The sequence below is a fragment of the Theropithecus gelada genome, chromosome 13, assembly GCF_003255815.1.
Source record: "Theropithecus gelada isolate Dixy chromosome 13, Tgel_1.0, whole genome shotgun sequence".
Classification (NCBI taxonomy): domain Eukaryota; kingdom Metazoa; phylum Chordata; class Mammalia; order Primates; family Cercopithecidae; genus Theropithecus; species Theropithecus gelada.
In genome coordinates, this window is record NC_037681.1 from 59,046,816 (window position 1) to 59,067,147 (window position 20,332).

Below are 20,332 nucleotides of genomic sequence, written 5' to 3' on the forward strand. Positions count from 1 at the left end.
TTTTTATTTTTCGATTGCTATCAAAATTCTTCCGCTTCATGATGGAGAATTGAGGCTCTATGGCAAGAATGCTAAATATTCCTTAAATTACAGACAGAAGAGGCTGAGAGATAGTTATTATGTTTCATTAGCATCTGATTCCAGGCACATAATCCCAATTCTCCTAATTTCCTAATCAAAGATGCATTTCATTTCTGCACTCACCACAGTCTAGTTGGATACCCTCTGAAGTACCCAGGAGCCAAGCCAAGAGCAGTATCAAGAAAAGATAGATGATTATGCAGATGGCTTGAGTAAAATTTGTCTTTAGGCTCCCAGTACCCTCCCACTTCCTAGGCTCAGTACTCCTCTAGAGTTGCCAGACTTAGCAAGGAAATACATAGGTGCCTGCATGTTATCTCATTAAGGCCCTTAATAGCTTTATTTTAATCCTTCTGCCATCAGAGCCTACTTTTTTGGGGAAAAAAAATTTCAGATTAGTCATCAAGCCTTAAAGCAATATTTCTCTAAATATGGTCCTAGATAATCTGCAGAAGAATAACTTGGGGAATATGAAAAACGCAGATTCCTGAGTTTCACCCTAGACTTTAGAATTAGAAATTCCAGAGGTGGGCCTGGGAATATGCATTTTAAATGTCCTCAGCTAATTCTGAGACATGATCAAGCAAGATAATTATTTAATGACCTTAGTGTCTTTCGTCTCCAATTGTACATACCTGAAGACTCCATCCTACTTGCAGAAAAGGAGATAACAAAGGTTCAGTACCTGGCATTTACAAGGACCTCAATAAATACTTGTTCCCTGAATCCCTTCTTAAAGGAACTGTGGAATTCAGGAGCCAGAAAACACCCGAGGTCCCTTCCCAGTCCCCTGAAGTAAAGAGAGTCTGAGGCTGTCTCTAATCACCTCCGCACATGGAGGGGAAGGCCTAATTCATCTACCTGACCCTGTCTGGACCAAGCTCCTCGAGGCTGGCACAGCTTTGACAGTCAGGAAAGCCTTCTGGGTAGTGGCTCCAACAGAACGAAGTCCAGGACTTCATCTGTGGGACAAAAAGAATGGATCTTCAGTAAGTCTGTGTGCAGAGAAGACCAAAATGATTTACCTCATTTCTAAACTATGAGTGTACTTTCTTTTTTTTTAAGACGGAGTCTCGCTCTGTTGCCCAGGCTGGAGTGCAGTGGCACAATCTCGGCTCACTGCAAGCTCTGCCTCCCAGGTTCATGCCATTCTCCTGCCTCAGCCTCCTGAGTAGCTGGGACTACAGGCATGTGCCACCACACCCGGCTTTTTTTTTTTTTTTTTTTTGTATTTTTAGTAGAGACGGGATTTCACCGTGTTAGTCAGGATGGTCTCGATTCTCCTGACATCATGATCCCCCTGCCTTGGCCTCCCAAAGTGCTGGGATTACAGGCGTGAGCCACCGCGCCTGGCCAACTACTACTGTACTTCTTGCCCCTTGTATCAAAGAGTTAAAATAGAATTTTCTCCCAAGATCGGTCTCACTGGAAGTCTGCTATCTATATTTTCCCGCTCTTCGTCTGATAGCCACCGACATTAATGACCAGCTCATTACATGTTGAGGTGTGGGGAGATGGAGGTAGAACACTGTCAAACCAGGATTCGAGTTTAGAAAGACTACAGGCCCCAAAATGCAATTTCACCTCCCAAAAACTACAATTCCCAACATGCAATGCAACCAGGGCACGCCAAGGAAAAGAACTGCAAGCGTGGCTGCAAAGTTTGCCCCTCTTGTTACCCTCAGGCAAAGGAATGATTTAGAAAGGCCCCAGGGGCTATTTTTTGCAGGAACGGTCACTCCCTAAATCCAGGCAAGGAAAGGGAGGAGTCTGAGCCGAGTCACGCCCCTGCCCCTGTAAACTTGTGTCGCCTCTAGCTTAGCGAGCACTGGAGTTTGAAGAGCGGGCAGTAGTTGCACACGCCGAACTTTCCCTATGGCTTCGGTGACCAGAGCCGCGTTTGGAGAGCTGCCCTCGGGAGGAGGGACAGTGGAAAAGTTCCAGCTGCAGTCAGACCTCCTGAGAGTGGACATCATCTCCTGGGGCTGCACGATCACAGCCCTAGAGGTCAAAGACAGGCAGGGGAGAGCCTCAGACGTGGTGCTTGGCTTCGCGGAGTTGGAAGGTGGGTTGAACTCGGCAGAGGGCTGCGAGCAGGCCCCAGACCCACGCTACACACCTCCCGGATCTATCGGGCCACTTGCAATGAGAGGGACCAAGGGGGAAAGTCGCCTAGCTTGGGACCGTCTGACTTGCAAGTGCGTGCATCAGGCTAACAGAGGGCTGTGTGGCCATCCGGCGTTTGGGAAAAACTGTAATAAATAAGCTATGGGAGTTGGCCTCTGGTTATCCGTTCAGGCTTTGCCCCAATTAACGTAAAAGGTCAGCTGATGGTAAGATACACTTCAGCGATCCTGGAGCGATCTTTGAACTGCCTGATCTTTGAACTGCCTGATCCCTTGAGGGCTGGAGAGGAAAGAGCAGGCAAGAGGGGGTGTGGCTCCCAGTGCTTCCCTTCTGAAGAAGGAAATTCAAATACTTGCCTCTTCTACTTCCTTCTTCCTTGATCAGATTCTCTTTGAGGCCTGGTTGTCTCAGAAATGCTCCAGTAAGCTCAGTGGTTGCCTAGTACACCAGCTACCCAATAACCATTTAGGGAACAAAATAGACAAGACCAACTCAGTGTCTAGAGATCAGGTCTCCTACCAATTAGGATTGACTTTTATCCCAGAATCCATGGGCAATTAGGATCAGGCATTAATTCATACATTTGAAAACTCTATTAATCCATTGACCCTCATTCAATAGGACAGACAAGGTCCCCACTCTTGTGGTTTGGCTGGGGAGATAGACTTTGACTCAATAATTGCATAAAGAAAGAATGACAATTGCAGCTTTAACTCAGTAATTGCATAAAGAATGACAATTGCAGCTTGATTGCAGCAAAGGAAAATGTACATCATGCTCTCTTAGCACCGTGGTGTAACTAGACAGAAAATGAGGTGTGAAATAAAGCTGGCAAAGAGAAACTGAGAGTTAATACTCTCTGCTTAGTGGTTGGGGCATAGACAAATTCTGCTGGAGAGGAGGTTTGAGGTTTTCCTTTTGGTGTGTCATTCTGTCTGTTTCTTCAGATATGTAACGTGGCTCATGGTTACATGTTGGCCAGACAAGCCTGGCCAACATGGTGAAACCCTGTCTCTACTAAAAATACAAAAAAATTAGCTGAGCATGGTGGCACGTGCCTGTGATCCCAGCTAGCCAGGAGGCTGAGGCAGGAGAATCACTTGAACCTGGGAGGCGGAGGTTGCAGTGAGCCAAGATTGTGCCACTGCACTCCAGCGTGGGTGACAGAGTGAAACTCTTATCTTAAAAAACAGAGAGCAAATTTCAGATTCCTAAGGTAAAAAAACAAAACCCAGCTTTCTGTTGAACACCACTATGCCCGGCTAATGTTTTTGTAATTTTAGTAGAGATGGGGTTTTGCCATGTTGGCCAGGCTGCTGGCAGGCACCTGTAATCCCAGCTACTTGGGAGGCTGAGGCAGGAGAATCGCTTCCGGGAGACGGAAGTTGCAGTGAACCGAGACTGCGCCACTGCACTCCAGCCTGGGCGACAGAGTGAGACTCCATCTCAAAAAAATAAAAATATACTCTAACCTTTCCCTCTGCCTTTCTGTGTAACAGCTGACCATAAAGAAAGAAAGACCCTCATTTCAGAGGAGTCCTGCCCCATACCTGGGAGGAAGGAATGCTGCATGGGGAGGCCAAGAAAAATCTGAACACAGGCCTTGCCAAGTTTCCCCACTCCCTCTATTAGCAACAGATCCTACCTTTTTTGTCCAATCGTATTTCTACATGGCTGTCCATGCTTCACTGGACCTAAGCATAAAAATGGATTGTTTTCCCTGTATCTGTGGGTCTTCATTCTGAAAGCTCCTTTGTCACATAAAACTATAATCAAATACATTTGTTTGGCTTTTTTATTTATTTTTTAGAGGGGGACTCTCACTCTGTCACCCAGGCTGGAGTGCAGTAGTGCAATTATAGCTCACTTGCAGCCTCGAACTACTGGCCTCAAGCAATCCTCCCACTTCAGCCTCCCAAAGTGCTGGGATTACAGACATGAGCCACTGTGCCCAGCTGTTTTGCTTTTCTCTTGTTAACCAGTGTTTGTTGTAGAGGTGTGGGCTGTGACTCTTGCAGGGGAGATATACAGCACTCTGTTACTATTTTGATGGTGTGATACTATATTTCGAGTGCATTAAAACCTATGTTAACAATAAACTGGTAACAGTAGTTGTTAAGAAAGGATCCTGGGTACCCAGGGTGCAGGGGGTGGGAAGGAGACTTAATTTTCACTGTATATTCTTTTAAAATGTCAGAGTATATAAACATATATAAACAAACAGAGGTAAATAATTAAAAGTAATAAGACTTGACAGAGGCCGGCATGGTGGCTCATGCCTGTAATCCTGGGAGTCCAAAGTGGGAGGATCGCTTGAGGCCAGGAATTTGAGACCAGCCTGAGCAACATAGTGAGACCCTGTCTCTAAAGTAAATAAAAATAAATAAATATAAATTTAAAAAATTTTTTTAAAGATTTGACAGAATAAGGGGCTATCTTGACATTACCATATCTCAAAAATGGTTTTGAGCCATGCGGAAGATCTGAGCGTGAATAATTCCATGAGACGTGGTCCTTTTGTAACTGCAGAGTTAGAGATGAACAATCTCCAGTTTCCCAGACAGGTTATATAAACTGTTTGGATGACAGCCATAACCAGAGGTCAGAATGGTTCAGTTTCTCCCTGGGAAAATGAGATTTTTTTTTCTTTCATGGAATTCTAAAGAAGAAAATTATATAAATTTTTAGTTATAGTAAGGGAGGAAACCACCCCTCATATTGTCTTATGCCCAGTTTCTACCTCCAAAGAAAGAAGTAGTGAAAACTAAAAGGCAGAAATGAAATCCACAAGCAGCCAGCCTGGCATTGCGCCCTGGACCTGGTAGTTAAAGATCGACCCCTGACCTAACCGGTTATGTTATCTATAGATTCCAGACATTGTATGGAAAAGTACGGTGAAAATCCCTGTCCTGTTGTGTTCCGTTCTGATTACCAGTGCATGCAGCCCCCAGTCAGGTACCCCCAGCTTGCTCAATTGATCACGACCCTCTCATGTAGACCCCCTTAGAGTTGTAAGCCCTTAAAAGGGACAGGAATTGCTCATTCGGGGAGCTCAGCTTTTGAGACGCAAGTCTGCTGAATAAAGCTCCTTCCTTCTTTAACTTGGTATCTGAGGAATTTTGTCCTGCTACAACAGCCTAGAAAAATCAGTAATGCCTCCTATGAGTTTTTCTACCTTTTTTTGTGTTGAAAAATGTTTTTTGCCGGGCACAGTGCCTCACGCCTGTAATCCCAGCACTTTGGGTGGGCAGATCACAAGATCAAGAGATGGAGACCATCCTGGCCAACGTGGTGAAACCCATCTGTACTAAAAATATAAAAATTAGCTGGGCATGGTAGCGAATGCCTGTAATCCCAACTATTCGGGAGGCTGAGGCAGGAGAATCGCTTAAACCTGGGAAGCGGAGGTTGCAGTGAGCCGAGATTGTGCCGCTGCACTTTTGCCTGGTGACAGAGCAAGACTTCGTCTCAAAAGAAAAAAAAAAAGAAAAAAACTTTTTTTTAAGTGCAGTGGCGGGATCTCGGCTCACTGCAGCCTCCACCTCCTGGGTTCAAGCGATTGTCATGCATTAGCCTCCCAAGTAGCTGGAATTACAGGTGGGCACCACTACACCTGGCTAATTTTTGTATTTTTAGTAGAGACGGGGTTTCACCATATTGGTCAGGGCTGGTCTCAAAATCCTGACCTCTAGTGATCCGTCCACCTTAGTCTCCTAAAGTGCTGGGATTACAGGCGTGAACCACTAAGCCCAGCCTAAAAGTGTTTTTCATTGGCATGTCCCACCTACAGTCATTATGATTTCTTTCAAAGCCTGTGCTGAGAATATTTGCTTATAAGCCGCAGGTATAAACAACCTACGCATACAATCATCGAAACGCCTTCCTTTTCATGTTTCCCCCAGTTACCACCAAAGATCTGGCTATTAACTGCCATGAGAGGCATTAAGGAAAAAATAGAAAAAGTAAATTTAGTGCCTTTAGAAAACCTGGGTTCAGAAGAGGGGATCAGGGAAATAAAGGATCAAGTTAGAGGCTGTAGTTTAATGTCACACACGACCAGGAGTACCCTGGTGGGAGCATTGAGAATTCCTGGTTTAAAGTTATGCTTCCTTCCTTAAAGCTGTGTGACCCCGGGCAATTTATTTAAACGCTCCAGACCTATTTCCTCACGTGAAAGAAATGGATTGTGATGATTTAATGAGCTATGGGCTGTGATATGTGTCTCACTATATTTGACCACATATTTGATATGTCTCTGACCAGAGTGAGCAATTAATAATTGTTATCCCCTTTCTTTCCTTTGCCCCCAAATACCATCTATCACTCTACTAGAACTTTTTATTTCACTTAATTAACACTGCAAAAAATGGCATGGAGATTCATCTAGGACAGCAAGAAGCCACTAAAAAGTATATAAATTATCTGAGATTACTAAAGTGCTTATTAATTAAAGTTAATTGTTTTCTTCATGTAACCAAAGGATAAGTCATTCTGTGAATGGAGGTTTTGATTGAGAGTGGTGAGTAATTTTATTTCAGACTTTAGTGCATGCTGGCTAATTTTGGTCTGTCCAAGGTGGGTGTCATAGTTGTGGTCCTTGGGATGCTAGAGGAATGGAAAGGGCCATATCCCATGATTAAGCGTTTATTAATTTATTCTCACCAGTGCCTTGCCCAGGAAAAGGGGCGAGCATTTCCTCTACTCTAAGCTCAGCAATTGTCTTGGTTAAATCAACATTCATGGCTTGACCCAGGAACTTGGAACATTTTCATGGAAAACAGTATTTTCTGCATTTCAAAACAGATTTTTAGCCATGCCTTATTCGGGATTTGGGGATTGTCACTTTTTGTAATTCTGATTTGATGTGAAAGCTTAGTAACTGTATTAGTCAGTTTTCACACTGCTCTAAAAGAACTGCCTGAGATTGGGTAATTTATAAAGAAAATAGGTTTAATTGACTCACAGTTCCTCATGGATAAGGAGACCTCAGGAAACTTACAATCATGGCAGAAGGCGAGGAGGAAGCTAGACAGATCTTCCGTGGCAGTGGGAGAGAGACGGAAAGCAGGGGAAATTGCCACTTTTAAACCATCAGATCTCGTGAGAACTCACTGACTATCACGAGAACAGCATGGGGGAACCGCCCCCATGATCCGATTACCTCCGCCAGGTGGGATTACAATTTGAGATGAGATTTGGGTGGGGGCACAAAGCCAAACCATATGAGTAACATTTGAAGGTAATATAAAATTTGTTCTAAAGGGTTTTTCAGAGACAGGATTTCTGCTGTGCTTAGAGTCTAATTCTTAAAAACTATTCCTCCAGGGGCAGAGTGGCTCTCACCTGTAATCCCAGCACTTTTAGAGGCCTCGGTGGGAGGATCACTTGAGCTCAGGAGTTCAAGACCAGCCTGGGCAACACGGGAACACTCTATCTCTAGAAAAAAATACAAAAAGTATATAGGTGTGGTGGTGCATGCCTGTAGTCCCAGCTATTTGGGAGGCTGAGGTGGGAGGATCACCTGAGCCCGGAGGTCAAGGCTGCAATGAGCCGTGATGGCACCACTGCACTCCAGCCTAGGTGACAGAGAAAGACCCTGTCTCAAAAAAACAAAAACAAAAAAACCCTGATAATTATGGGGGAAAAAACAAACAACAAAAAAACCCAACTATTCCTCCAAACCAAGGAACTGGCCTGGCGAGTGCTGCTTATTTCTTTCACACGCATCCCTGTGAAGAGACCACCAAACAGGCTTTGTGTGAGCAGTAAAGCTTTTTAATCACCTGGGTGCAGGCAGCCTGAGTCCGAAAAGGGAGTCAGCGAAGGGAGATGGGGTGGGACCGTTTTATAGGATTTGGGTAGGTAAAGGAAAATTACAGTCAAAGGGGGTTGTCCTCTAGTGGGCAGGGGTGGGGGTCACAAGGTGCTCAGTGGGGGAGCTTTTTGAGCCAGGAGAAGGAATTTCACAAGGTACTGTCATCAGTTAAGGCAAGGGACTGGGCCATTTTCACTTCTTTTGTGGTGGAATATCATCAGGTAAGTCAGGAACAGGCCATTTAAATTTCACTTCTTTTGTGATTCTTCTGTTACTTCAGGCCATCTAGATGTATATGTGCAGGTCACAGGGGATATGATGGCTTAAGTTGGGCTCAGAGGCCTGACAATCTCCAAGACGTGATTGTTTTCAGGTAGTGGTCACTTGTAAGGGGATTCTTGCAAGCCCGAGTGGTAGGAGCCCTGCGGTTGTCTTTGTGGTTGTCTCCAACACCCAGTATGCCTCCGGCAGAGAGCGGGAGCTCAGTGTTCACTTGTTGAATGAATCAAAGTAGGACTCAAAAATCTCTACAGTCAAACATCTTGTTTTTTAGAAAAAAATTCTGCTTTTCTATAATTTTTGAGTTTCTGAAAAGCAGATGAAACAAAACCAAGGAAAGATTGTTTGGCTCTTTGGGACTCCTTTTGGTTAACCAGTGTATGGGATTTTAAAGCTATTTTCAGAAAGAGAAGAAGGTGGGGAGAGGTGGGAACAGGAGAGAGAGATCAGCCTGGCCTATGCCTAAGGATGGAGGTAAGGTCAACAGAAAGCCTGTGCTTTCCACATAATTTGATACTGAAGAACACGAACTCATGAACTAGACTGTCTGGGTTCAAGTCTTTGTTCTGCCACTACTTAGCTGTGTGTTTTGGGGCAAGTTATTTAACTTTTCTGTCCTCAGTTTCCACATCTGTAAATTGGGATAGTAATAGTATCTACGTCATAGAAACATTCTGAGTATGAAATGAGGTAAATATAGAGCACTTAGAAAGTGGCTGGGACACACTTTGGGAGGCCGAGGCAGATGGATCACCTGAAGTCAGGAGTTTGAGACCAGCCTGGCCAACATGGTGAAACCCCATCTCTACTAAAAATACAAAAAAAGGCTGGGCGCGGTGGCTCACGCCTGTAATCCTTGCACTTTGGGAGGCCAAGGCGGGCGGATCAGGAGGTCAGGAGATCGAGACCATCCTATCTAACACGGTGAAACCCCGTCTCTACTAAAAATACAAAAAATTAGCCAGGCATGGTGACGGGTGCCTGTAGTCCCAGCTACTCAGGAGGCTGAAGTGGGAGAATGGCATGAACCCGGGAGGCGGAGCTTGCAGTGGGCCGAGATCCCGCCACTGCACTCCAGCCTAGGCTATAAGAGCTAAACTCCGTCTCAAAAAAAAAAAAAAAAGCACTCAGTAAGCGTTAGCTCTATTATGATAGTTCATGGCAACACTCTGATGCACCTGCAGATTAGCAAAGAAGCAAACCAGGAAAGGCCTGGAAGAGAAGGATTAATGTTTAATCTGTACCCAACCAGTTGGGTAATGGAAACCTGTGACCTGTAACTGGCCGAATGAGCTCAGGATCTGTATCCTGAGAGCCTCTCCATCCCGTGGAAAAATAGTTCATAAGCTTGAATTGCATTCTCCGCTGATCTGAAGTAGACATGACAGATACAGAGTACCATGGGAAAAGACAATGGAATTCAGAGGACGTCTGAGTGAAAACTAGAGTGGAAAGTAATCTTGGTGATAATACAGAAAACAATCTCCAAACCTTAATCTTTTCTATTGTAAACTAAGCACAGACCGGGCGTGGTGGCTCAAGCCTGTAATCCCAGCACTTTAGGAGGCCAAGGCGGGCGGATCACGAGGTCAGGAGATCGAGACCATCCTGGCTAACACGATGAAACCCCGTCTCTACTAAAAAATACAAAAAACTAGCCCGGCGTGGTGGCGGGCGCCTGTAGTCCCAGCTGCTCGGGAGGCTGAGGCAGGAGAATGGCGTGAACCCGGGAGGCGGAGCTTGTAGTGAGCTGAGATCGCGCCACTGCACTCCAGCCTGGGCGACAGAGCAAGACTCCGTCTCAAACAAAACAAAACAAAACAAAACAAAAACTAAGCACAGAGGAACTTAAAGAGAAGAAAAGTACCGTAATATGCCCACACACAAAGCTGTGTGAAGACGCTGCTTTGCTTTTTATAGCCCCTCCCCTAAAAAGGCCCCAAACAGTTTGTGCTCATTATGTAACCATCAAAAGGAATATGGGGCCAGGTGCGGTGGCTTATGCCAGTAATTTCAACACTTTGGGAGGCCAAGGCAGGAGGACCACTTGAGCCCAAGAGTTTGAGACCAGACTAGGCAACATAGGGAAACTCTGTCTCTATAAAATAAAAAGTAAAAAAATTAGCCAGGCATGGTGGTATATACCTGTGGTCCCAGCTACTCCAGAGGCTGAGGTGGGAGGATCATTTGAGCCCGGGAGGTCGAGGCTGCAGAGAGCTGTGATGGCTCCACAGCACTCCAGCCTGGGCAACAGTGAGATCCTATCTAAAAAAATAACAAGGAATATGGGCCGGGTTGGGTAGCTCACGCCTGTAATCCTAGCACTTTGAGAGGCCGAGGCGGGTGGATTGCCTGAGCTCAGGAGTTCGAGACCAGCTGGGCAACATAGTGAAACCCTGTCTTTACTAAAATACAAAAAAAAAAAAAAAAAATTATCTGGGCGTAGTGGCATGTGCCTATAATCCCAGCTACTTGGGAGGTTCAGGCAGGAGAATTGCTAGAACCCAGGAGGCGGAGGTTGCAATGAGCCAAGATTGCACCACTGCACTCCAGTCCGGGCGACAGAGCAAGACTCTGTCTCTAAAGGAAAATGAAAAGGAATATGGTAGATATGTCATGACATGGAGCAATCTGAAGATATTTGATAAATGAAAAGTTGCAGAACAATATATGATTATGATTATAGTGTGATATTCTACATAGTATGATTCTCTTTATATAGAATATGTGTGTTTGTGTATTTGTGTATTTACTTATATGTAGTTAATTCAAATTTTAAAATAAAGTGTGTGTGCCAGACTGTTAATAGTGGTTACCATTGGAAAGGAGGGGAGTGGAGAGGTGAAGGAAGGCTTTTGTGTTTTATTCTTTGTTTAGGTTGCTAGATTTCACAAATAAAAGTACAGGATGCCTGGTTAAATGTGAATTTCAGATAAATAGCTTATACTTTTTTTTTTTTTTGAAACAGTGTCTCACTTTGTCACCAGGCTGGAGTGCAATGGCTCGATCTCAGCTCACTGCTGGAGTGCAATGGCTCGATCTTGGCTCACTGCAACCTCTGCCTCCTGGGTTGAAGTAATTCTCCTGCCTCAGCCTCCCAAGTAGCTGGGACTATAGGCGCGCACCATGACACCCAGCTAATTTTTGTATTTTTGGTAGAGATGGGGTTTCACCATGTTGGCCAGGATGGTCTCGATCTCTTGACCTCATGATATGCCTGCCTCGGCCTCCCAAAGTGCTGGGATTATAGGCATGAGCCACCGTGCCCGGCCACAACTTTTAAAGTATAAGTATGTCCTGCGTATTTTAATAACATGAATATACTGATACTAAGCAATTATTTATTGTTTATTTGAAACTCACATTTAACCAGGCATTTTATATTTCCTCTGGCGAGCCTACTCTATATCCTTGTGTATTACCTAACTCTCTTTAAAGGATATTTTAAAGTACTAATTATGTGATTTAAAAAAATGAGAAAGAAGAATAAGATCGTTTCCCCTCGAGACCACAGGAAAGTATAACTTTGGCCTAGAGAAAAGGAGATTACAAAGCAGTGTTATACAGTCCCCCATCAGCAATAGTTTTGTTTCCTGCAGTTTCAGTTACTCAGAGTCAACTTTGGACCGAAAATAGGTGCATACAGTACAATAAGATGTCTTGAAAGAGAGGCAAAATGCTGGGCACGGTGTCTCACGCCTGTAATCCCAGCACTTTGGGAGGCCGAGTTGGGTGGATCGCCTGCGGTCAGGAGTTCGAGACCAACCTGGCCAATATGGTGAAAGCCCGTCTCTACTAAAAATACAAAAATTATCTGGGTGTGGTGGTGCATGCCTCTGCTCCCAGCTACTCAGGAGGCTGAGGCAAGAAAATCACTTGAACCTGGGAGGCAGAGTTTGCAGTTAGCCAAGATGGGGCCACGGCACTCCAGCCTGGGCAACAGAGTGAGACTCTGTCTTAACAACAACCACAACAACAAATAGTTTTATAAAAAGAAAGAAAAAAGCACACAGATGCATGTACTAAAAGATGGAAGAGTGTGTGCACATAAGAATATTAGCAGTGATTCTCTCTAGTGATGAGATGAAGGATGATTCCAGTTTTTTCTGTGTGCTGGATAAAATTCTTTACAATTTTGTATAATGAATATTAATTACTTTTGGAAAAGGAAAGGATCATATGTAATGAAAGCCATTTTCTGTGATTTGGTGAGGACTTTGACATGCCCAAGATGTTACCATGTGCAGCATCCCTCTGAAGAAGGTGGGGGACAGTGGCATGCGCCACACCTTTGGATTGAGGGTTTTTTTGGTTTTTTTTTTTTGAGACGGAGTCTTGCTCTGTCGCCCAGGCTGGAGTGCAGTGGTGCGATCTCGGCTCACTGCAAGCTCCACCTCCTGGGTTCATGCCATTCTCCTGCCTCAGCCTCCTGAGTAGCTGGGACTACAGGTGCCCGCCACCACGCCCAGCTAATTTTTTTGTATTTTTAGTAGAGACGGGGTTTCACCGTGTTAGCCAGGATGGTCTTGATCTCCTGACCTGGTGATCTACCCACCTTGGCTTCCCAAAGCGCTGGGATTATAGGCGTGAGCCACAGCACCCAGCCTGAATTGAAGTTTTAAAAGTGCTATCATCCCTTGTCCTTGCAGGATACCTCCAAAAGCAGCCATACTTTGGACCAGTTATTGGGAGGGTGGCCAACCGAATCGCCAAAGGAACCTTCAAGGTGGATGGGAAGGAGTATCACCTGGCCATTAACAAGGAACCCAACAGTCTGCATGGAGGAGTCAGAGGGTTTGATAAGGTAAGTCTGGCACATGTGACGCAGTTCCCTTTAGGCTCACTTTATACGTACCTTCTGCTTGCCAGGCACGGTCTTAGGCCCTAGAGCACGTGTGTGGTGAGGAAATACAGGAAAGAGGTCACTCCCGTGGTTCAGGGCAGCAGGTGCAATGGGCATGTCCCAGGACCCATCCTTCTCTAGTTCATCTGTTGAAACAGACAGGAGAGCCCCAAGAGAAAGGATGTCAGTCTTTGACTTAGGAAAAACGAGAAACAACGTTCTCACAGTGTTGCAATCAGGGAGTTAGATTGAAGAGATGTGGATTGATAACAGTATCTTTCACTTGTTGGACAAGACACTAACATATATTATCTCTTACCCTTACTAAAACTCTGTGTTATCACTAAATGGGAAAACTGAGGCACTAAAAGACCACATGACCGGGCACGGCAGCTCACGCCTGCAATCCCAGCACTCTGGGAGGCTGAGGTGGGCAGATCACCTGAGGTCAGGAGTTTAAGACCAGCCTGGCCAACATGGTGAAACCCCATCTCTATGAAAAATACAAAACTTAGCTGGGTGTAGTGGCCACCTGTAATCTCAGCCACTCAGGAGGCTGAGGCAAGAGAATCGCTTGAATGTAGGAGGTGGAAGATGCAGTTAGCTGAGATCACGCCACTGCACTCTAACCTGGGCAACAGAGCCAGACTCCATCTCAAAAAAATGAAAAATAAAAAATAAATAAAAGACCACATGACTCCTAAGTGGGACAACCAGGGCTGCCTGGCCTGAAACACTCATTCTTACACCATAGCTGCTGGTGTCCACCCAGGCTGCATGGGTGCCCCCGTCCAACATGCTTCCCTGTACCTGTCGTTAAGCCCCCCGCCCCATGCAGCATGGCCCTGCACCAAGGCCTGCCCTTCCACTGAAGTGCCTCCCCTTCCACTGAAGTGCCTCATGCCTCAAAATCATATCAGATTCTCCCCAGTTCCTCCCCTCCACATGAAAACGTCCATTCTTTAAGCAGATCCCTAGAAAACAAGGTCAGGAAAGCAAATTGATCGAACAGCTTCTACCTGGCTTGGGAGTGCTTGGCCCCCTGCTTCCTAGCCCCATGGGAGTCTACGAGTTAACCCCAGTGATTGCTCTCTTACTAGTCTGATTTCAGGCTGTGAAGGAGTAAATTTCAGTAGTTAACTTTCTTTTACATTATACCACCCAGGTTATTTGCTAGAGAAGAGCCAGAGAAGACAGAAACATGTATGCCCACTAATGGCCACAGTTTCTTCTCTTCTGCCTCTAACCATCACTTGTCCACAGGCTGGTGGCTCTGGCTTCCCTGCTTCCATGAGCTTCCTGCTGGTGGCCTGGAACCAGACTGATTGCCCCATGGGTTTCCCTTTCCTCAGGATGGGACTCTTCATGCCAGGGAGGCAGAGGGCAGCATGTGCTCTGCCCATATTAGTGCAGAGTCTCTAGAACATGCCAGGATCATGAGCAAACCCCAACCAGAGGAAGTAAGGCCCAGCCTGGCTTCAGACAGGGATCTTCAGAGGAGCCTTAGGACAGCACCTCGTTCTAGCTTGCCCCTGCTCCCCCTGTTCACTGTGGCATTTTCCATGGTGTTACTTAACTTATATTCCCTTCAAGAACACAGCAAAATCGTGAGTGTACGTAGCCTTCAGTGCAGTGTGCCCTTGAGCCCCTTCTGTGAAGCAGGGGGCACAGTAGGCCGGGGACTCCTGAGGCTCACAGTATAAAGAGGGAGGTGGACTCTTACATGATAACTGTTAAAGGTGAGAAGCCACAAATGCCGCAACAGATGACAACAAGGTGCTGTAGGAACTGGGTGTGAACAAATGAAATAGCAACCTAGGAGGTAGAATTGGAACTGGCCTTGAAGAGCCAAAGCATTTCATTCAATACATGGATATGGGAGAGAATGGCTGCACAGTGGCCCTGAGAGGGGTAGGGAAATACTTTGAACGTTTTTTGGTTTTTTTTTTTGAGGTAGAGTTTTGCTCTCGTTGCCCAGGCTGGAGCGCAATGGCGCCATCTCAGCTCACCACAACCTCCGTCTCCTGGGTTCAAGCAGTTCTCCTGCCTCAGTCTCTCGAGTAGCTGGGATTACAGGCATGCGCCACCACGCCTGGCTAATTTTGCATTTTTAGTAGAGATGGAGTTTCTCCATGTTGGTCAGGCTAGTCTCAAACTCCTGACCTCAGGTGATCCACCCACCTCGGCCTCCCATAGTGCTGGGATTAAAGGCTTGAGCCACTGCACCTGGCCGACTTTCAACATTTTTATAAAGCCACTGAAAGTTTTTGAACAGTTGGTTTTGACATAGTGCCATGTGCCCATCAGATGAACGTTGTTTTACATTGTGTCACGTCTCAACAATGACTGAATAATTGTTGGTTTGGAGGTATGTGTTTTTCTATTTATACCAATGCTTTTTTTTTTTTTTTTTTGAGATGGAGATTTTTTGCTCTTGTCCCGCAGGCTGGAGTGCAATGGCGTGATGTCAGCTCACTGCAACCTCTGCCTCCTGGGTTCAAGCGATTCTCCTGCCTCAGCCTCTCAAGTAGCTGGGATTACAGGCATGTGCCACCACGACCGGCTAATTTTGTATTTTTAGTAGAGTACAGGGTTTCTCCATATTGGTCAGGCTGGTCTCAAACTCCAGGCATGAGCCATTACACCCGGCCACCAGCACATTTTTTTTTTAAGATGAAAGTTGAATAGGATTTGAAATGGTATAAGAAGGTCTAGAGCTGCAAAGTTTCTGGAAATTTAGAAACTATAGGCTCAGGGAAATCATTCTATAAATAGGAATTATACTTAACCAATCATATTGGTTTACCAAAAATCTTTCCATTGTGTCCTTTCTCTGCAAAAGAAAAACTAGGTAGCAAGTTAAGATTTCATTTCAATTATTTAATTCTTGAAATGTTCTATTTGGGATATTCTATTTCCTTTTTAATTACACATGTAACAGGCTTCATATTTTGAGTGTCTTGACAGTTCAACCTTTCTGGGAGCTAACTAGGGTGTAAAATGAATTTTTCACTAAGCTCGGTGAAAGTATTTCACATGCCAGCTGCTTTCACTGTAGGTGAAGGCAGAAACCTCCGTTCCTGCTGGGTTCTCCTTCCTGGCAAATGCCGCGTCTGTGAGAGCAAAGTGGACAGATCCTGGGCTCAGAGGCCACTCCTGGGTCCCACAGAGGCTATTATCTTTCAAGTCTATAGAGTCTGGCCTCAACTCTTTTGTTGAAAAGGAAGATTCAAACAAAAACTTCACTGAGACTAAGATGTGGAATAGTGGAGACAGCCAGTCCTGAGTTTGAACCCCAGCTCTGTCACAAATAACATGTATAACTTTATCTATTTACTTATTTTTTGAGATAGAGTCTTGCTCTGTTGTCTAGGCTGGAGTGCAGTGGCGTGATCTCGGCTCACTGCAACCTTCACTTCCCAGGTTCAAGCGATTCTCCTGCCTTAACCTCCCGAGTAGCTGAGATTACAGGCGCCCGCCACCACACCCGGCTAATTTTTGTATTTTCAGTAGATATGAGGTTTCACCATGTTGGCCAGGCTGGTCTTGAACTCCTGACCTCAAGTGATCTGCCCACCTTGGCCTCCCAAAGTGCTGTGATTACAGGTGTGAGCCACCGCACCCGGCCACATGTGTGACTTTAAACAAGATTTTTTTTCCTTCTAAACAATGGACAGGAAGTATGAAACTCCCTACCCTCCCTGACGCACACTAGGAATGTGGAAGGTAGATGTGAGTATAAGTTAACTCCACTGAACTCAATTTGCTCATCTGTAAAATGGAGGTAAATAATATTTGTTGAAGCCACATGAAATTGCCAGCGTTCAACTGTTTTGACCTACAGTGATGGTCATTTCATTTGGTTCAACCAAATCTTTACCTTGCAAGATGATTTATGTAAAGCACCAGGTCATTGACTATTCAGCATTCAACAAATCGGAGGTCTCATGCCTGCAACAGGCCCCTTCTTTAGTGATCCCAGAGCTCTCTAAAGGCACTGGGAATCTCTGGCCAACTCATCCCCTGATAATATAGAATAACGGTACAGACTCAGGATCCAATCCAATGCCACACACTAGCTGTGTGGCCTGGGGCAAGCGGTTTATCCTCACTGAGCCTCCATTCTTTCATTATTCAATGAGGATGATGTTACCTACTTTAAGTCTGCTTTGAGACAGATGAGACAGTGTCTGTGAAGTTTCTAGCAAAGAGTCTTGACTCATAATGGGTACCAGATAAATGTTCGTTTTCCTTTCCCTGTAAGTGTAATCTTAGAGCCTCTAGGACAAAGTTGAGAACAGCCACTATGTTAATCCAAGATTTCAATTCCTATTTCCAAAAGCAAAATGCTTTTTACTTATTTATTTACTTTTTGGAGACAGTGTCTTACTCTGTCACCCAGATTGGAGTGCAATGGTGCAATGGTATGTGCGATCTCAGCTCACTGTAGCCTCAACCTCCTGGGCACAAGCGATCCTCCCTTCTCAGCCTCCTGAGTAGCTAGGACTACAGGTATGCACCACCATACCTGGTAATTTTTTTTTTTTTTTTTTTTTTTTGGAGACAGAGTCTCGCTCTGTCGCCCAGGCTGGAGTGCAGTGGCACGATCTCGGCTCACTGCAAGCTCCGCCTCCCAGGTTCACACCATTCTCCTGCCTCAGCCTCCTGAGTAGCTGGGACCACAGGTGCCTCCCACCACGCCTGGCTAATTTTTTATATTTTTAGCAGAGATGGGGTTTCACTGTGTTAGCCAGGATGGTCTCGATCTCCTGACCTCATGATCCGCCTGCCTTGGCCTCCCAAAGAGTTGGGATTACAGGCATGAGCCACCGCGCCCAGCCCATACCTGGCTAATTTTTTAAACTTTTTTATAGAGATGAAGTCTCACTATGTTGCCCAGGCTGGTCTTGAATTCCTGAGCTCAAGTGTTGGGATTACAGGCATGAGCTATTGCGCCCAACCACAAAAAAAAAAACTTTAAAAATAAACTCCATACTTTTTTTGTCGGTCTTAGAACCATATTTTCTAGAACAAGAAGAAACTTCGAGATAATTTCTTCAACCTCTTTATTTTATGAAAGAGATTAATGCCTAGAGTCACACAATGGGCTAGGGACAAATGAGGCCCCCCAAATCAGGACTCTTGACTTGTGGGCTACAACTCTTCTTAATGGCACAAGTGCCTTATTTGTTTTGAACTCTGCCTAGGGAACACAGAGAGCCTTGCAGGAATTTTAATAAATGTGTGTATATAGTACCCCCAAGAGACAGGGGCTGATTTATTATCGTTTTTTTAGTACTCTCAGCAGATATTGCTATATGGCATTTAGCAGAGTGGGGCTACAAGATTAAAAAAAAAAAATCAAAGAAAAATCATCAAAGAAGAGGAGAGGAAAATATTGTAGACGCACATATACGTACAAAGTTAGAGAAAAGAGAATGGGGAGTGTGAGAAGGTAGAGAAAAACAAAAATTTGGAATAATTAAAATCCAGGGGCCGGGTGCGGTGGCTCATGCCTGTAATCCCAGCACCTTGGGAGGCCGAGACAGGTAGATCACTTGAGGTCAGGAGTTCGAGACCAGCCTGGTCATCATGGCGAAACCCTGTCTCTATGAAAAATGCAAAAATTAGCTGGGCATGGTGGCTCATGCCTGTAATCATACTCGGGAGGCTGAGGCTCGAGAATCTCTTGAACCTGGGAGGTGGAGGTTGCAGTGAGCCAAGAATGTATCACTGCACTCCAGCCTGGACAACATAGTGAGACCCTGTCTCAAAAAAAAAAAAAATCCAGGCTGTCCTTCAAAAGTCTTAATTGATTGTATAACCATTTTCCTTGTGAAATCAGTTGTCTTTAAATATTGAAATGTGGCTTTAACTTGAGGTTGGAGCAACTACACAACTTTGAAAATACTTTTTTCCAGGTACTCTGGACCCCTCGGGTGCTGTCCAATGGCGTCCAGTTCTCACGCGTCAGTCCAGATGGTGAGGAAGGCTACCCTGGAGAGTTAAAAGTCTGGGTGACATACACCCTGGATGGCGGGGAGCTCGTGGTCAACTATAGAGCACAGGCCAGTCAGGCCACACCAGTCAACCTGACCAACCATTCTTACTTCAACCTGGCAGGCCAGGTAAGTGAATTTGTTCTTTCCTGCTTCGTGCTTTGTGGAATGTCCTGGGCTGTGGCTAGAGAGATCAGAGCAGTGTGGAATTGCTGTGGCAGTGAGGTCACCCTCATGATGACAAAAAGGGCCCAGTAGAGGACTTATAGTAGGTGCTCAATAATTGAAAATTATAGAGAAAGACAGAATGAGTACATTGTACTGCCAAGAGAGTACCTATTTCCCATTCGCTTCAGACAGGTAACTAACTTTCAAGAACTCCCTCTCAGAATCTAATTGTAACATGCACTTATATTTGCTTCCCTTATTCCACTTCTATTCCCCCCTAATTTGTTCCAATTAAGATGCCTTCCACCCTTGGAGCTTTGGAAATGGCATGGCCCAGCTCCTTTAGATATGCTGCCAATATGTGTGTGTTTCCCTGTGAACCTGCCACCTCCTCCCAGGGGTTTGGGTGGGCCAGTCCTGCCCTGCACAGTACCGTGGAAAGAGCACTGGATTTGTATTTAGAAGACCTGTTTTTTTTTTAGCTTAATAGGCATGTTCTCGATTTCATAATCATAACACCACCTACTGTTTGTCAGCTGCTGTTAGAAGCCCTTTATGAAGTTGTTGGTTAAGACACTAAAATCAACCCAGCAGAGGAATAGACCCCAGTGGGGGACCACTTGAACTGCCCACCTAAGAGTGGTGTAGAGCTGCTGACAACCCCCCTTAAGTGATCCCTTCTGAACTACCTCATTCTCTCCTAACAGTAACAGTTTAGCTCATTGAGGAGGCTATCATATCAGACAGAATAAAAAACTCAGCTAAACTCTGTAGATTATATTTTTTACTTCCTCTTTATCTGAAGAACTCATCATTGTCCACTATACTTGACTCACTTTGGCCTCATTTTCTACCGAAAGATGATATTCACAGTCAGCTAGTAATAGCTCACATTTTTATACTGTTTCAGGAGTTTGCTGATGATCTGCTGGGTTCTGTTTTCTAGAATTTTCCCAAATTGCAGAGTTAATTGGTTCTTGTAAAATTTCCAACGTTCTCCCTTTAAAAAAGTTGACCCTT

At 45.1% G+C, this 20,332-nt stretch overlaps 1 protein-coding gene across 1 annotated transcript in view; it reads left to right on the forward strand.

The window, feature by feature from the left end:
- The first annotated feature begins 1,479 nt into the window (after positions 1–1,479).
- GALM (galactose mutarotase) overlaps positions 1,480–20,332 on the forward strand; it is a 73,316-nt gene continuing 54,463 nt past the window's right edge. Inside the window, exons 1-3 of the mRNA XM_025405671.1 lie at positions 1,480–2,146; positions 12,952–13,106; positions 19,067–19,273. Of these exons, the coding sequence (XP_025261456.1) occupies positions 1,957–2,146; positions 12,952–13,106; positions 19,067–19,273 (552 nt within the window). The 5' untranslated portion in view covers positions 1,480–1,956. The remainder of the gene's footprint in view (positions 2,147–12,951; positions 13,107–19,066; positions 19,274–20,332) is intronic.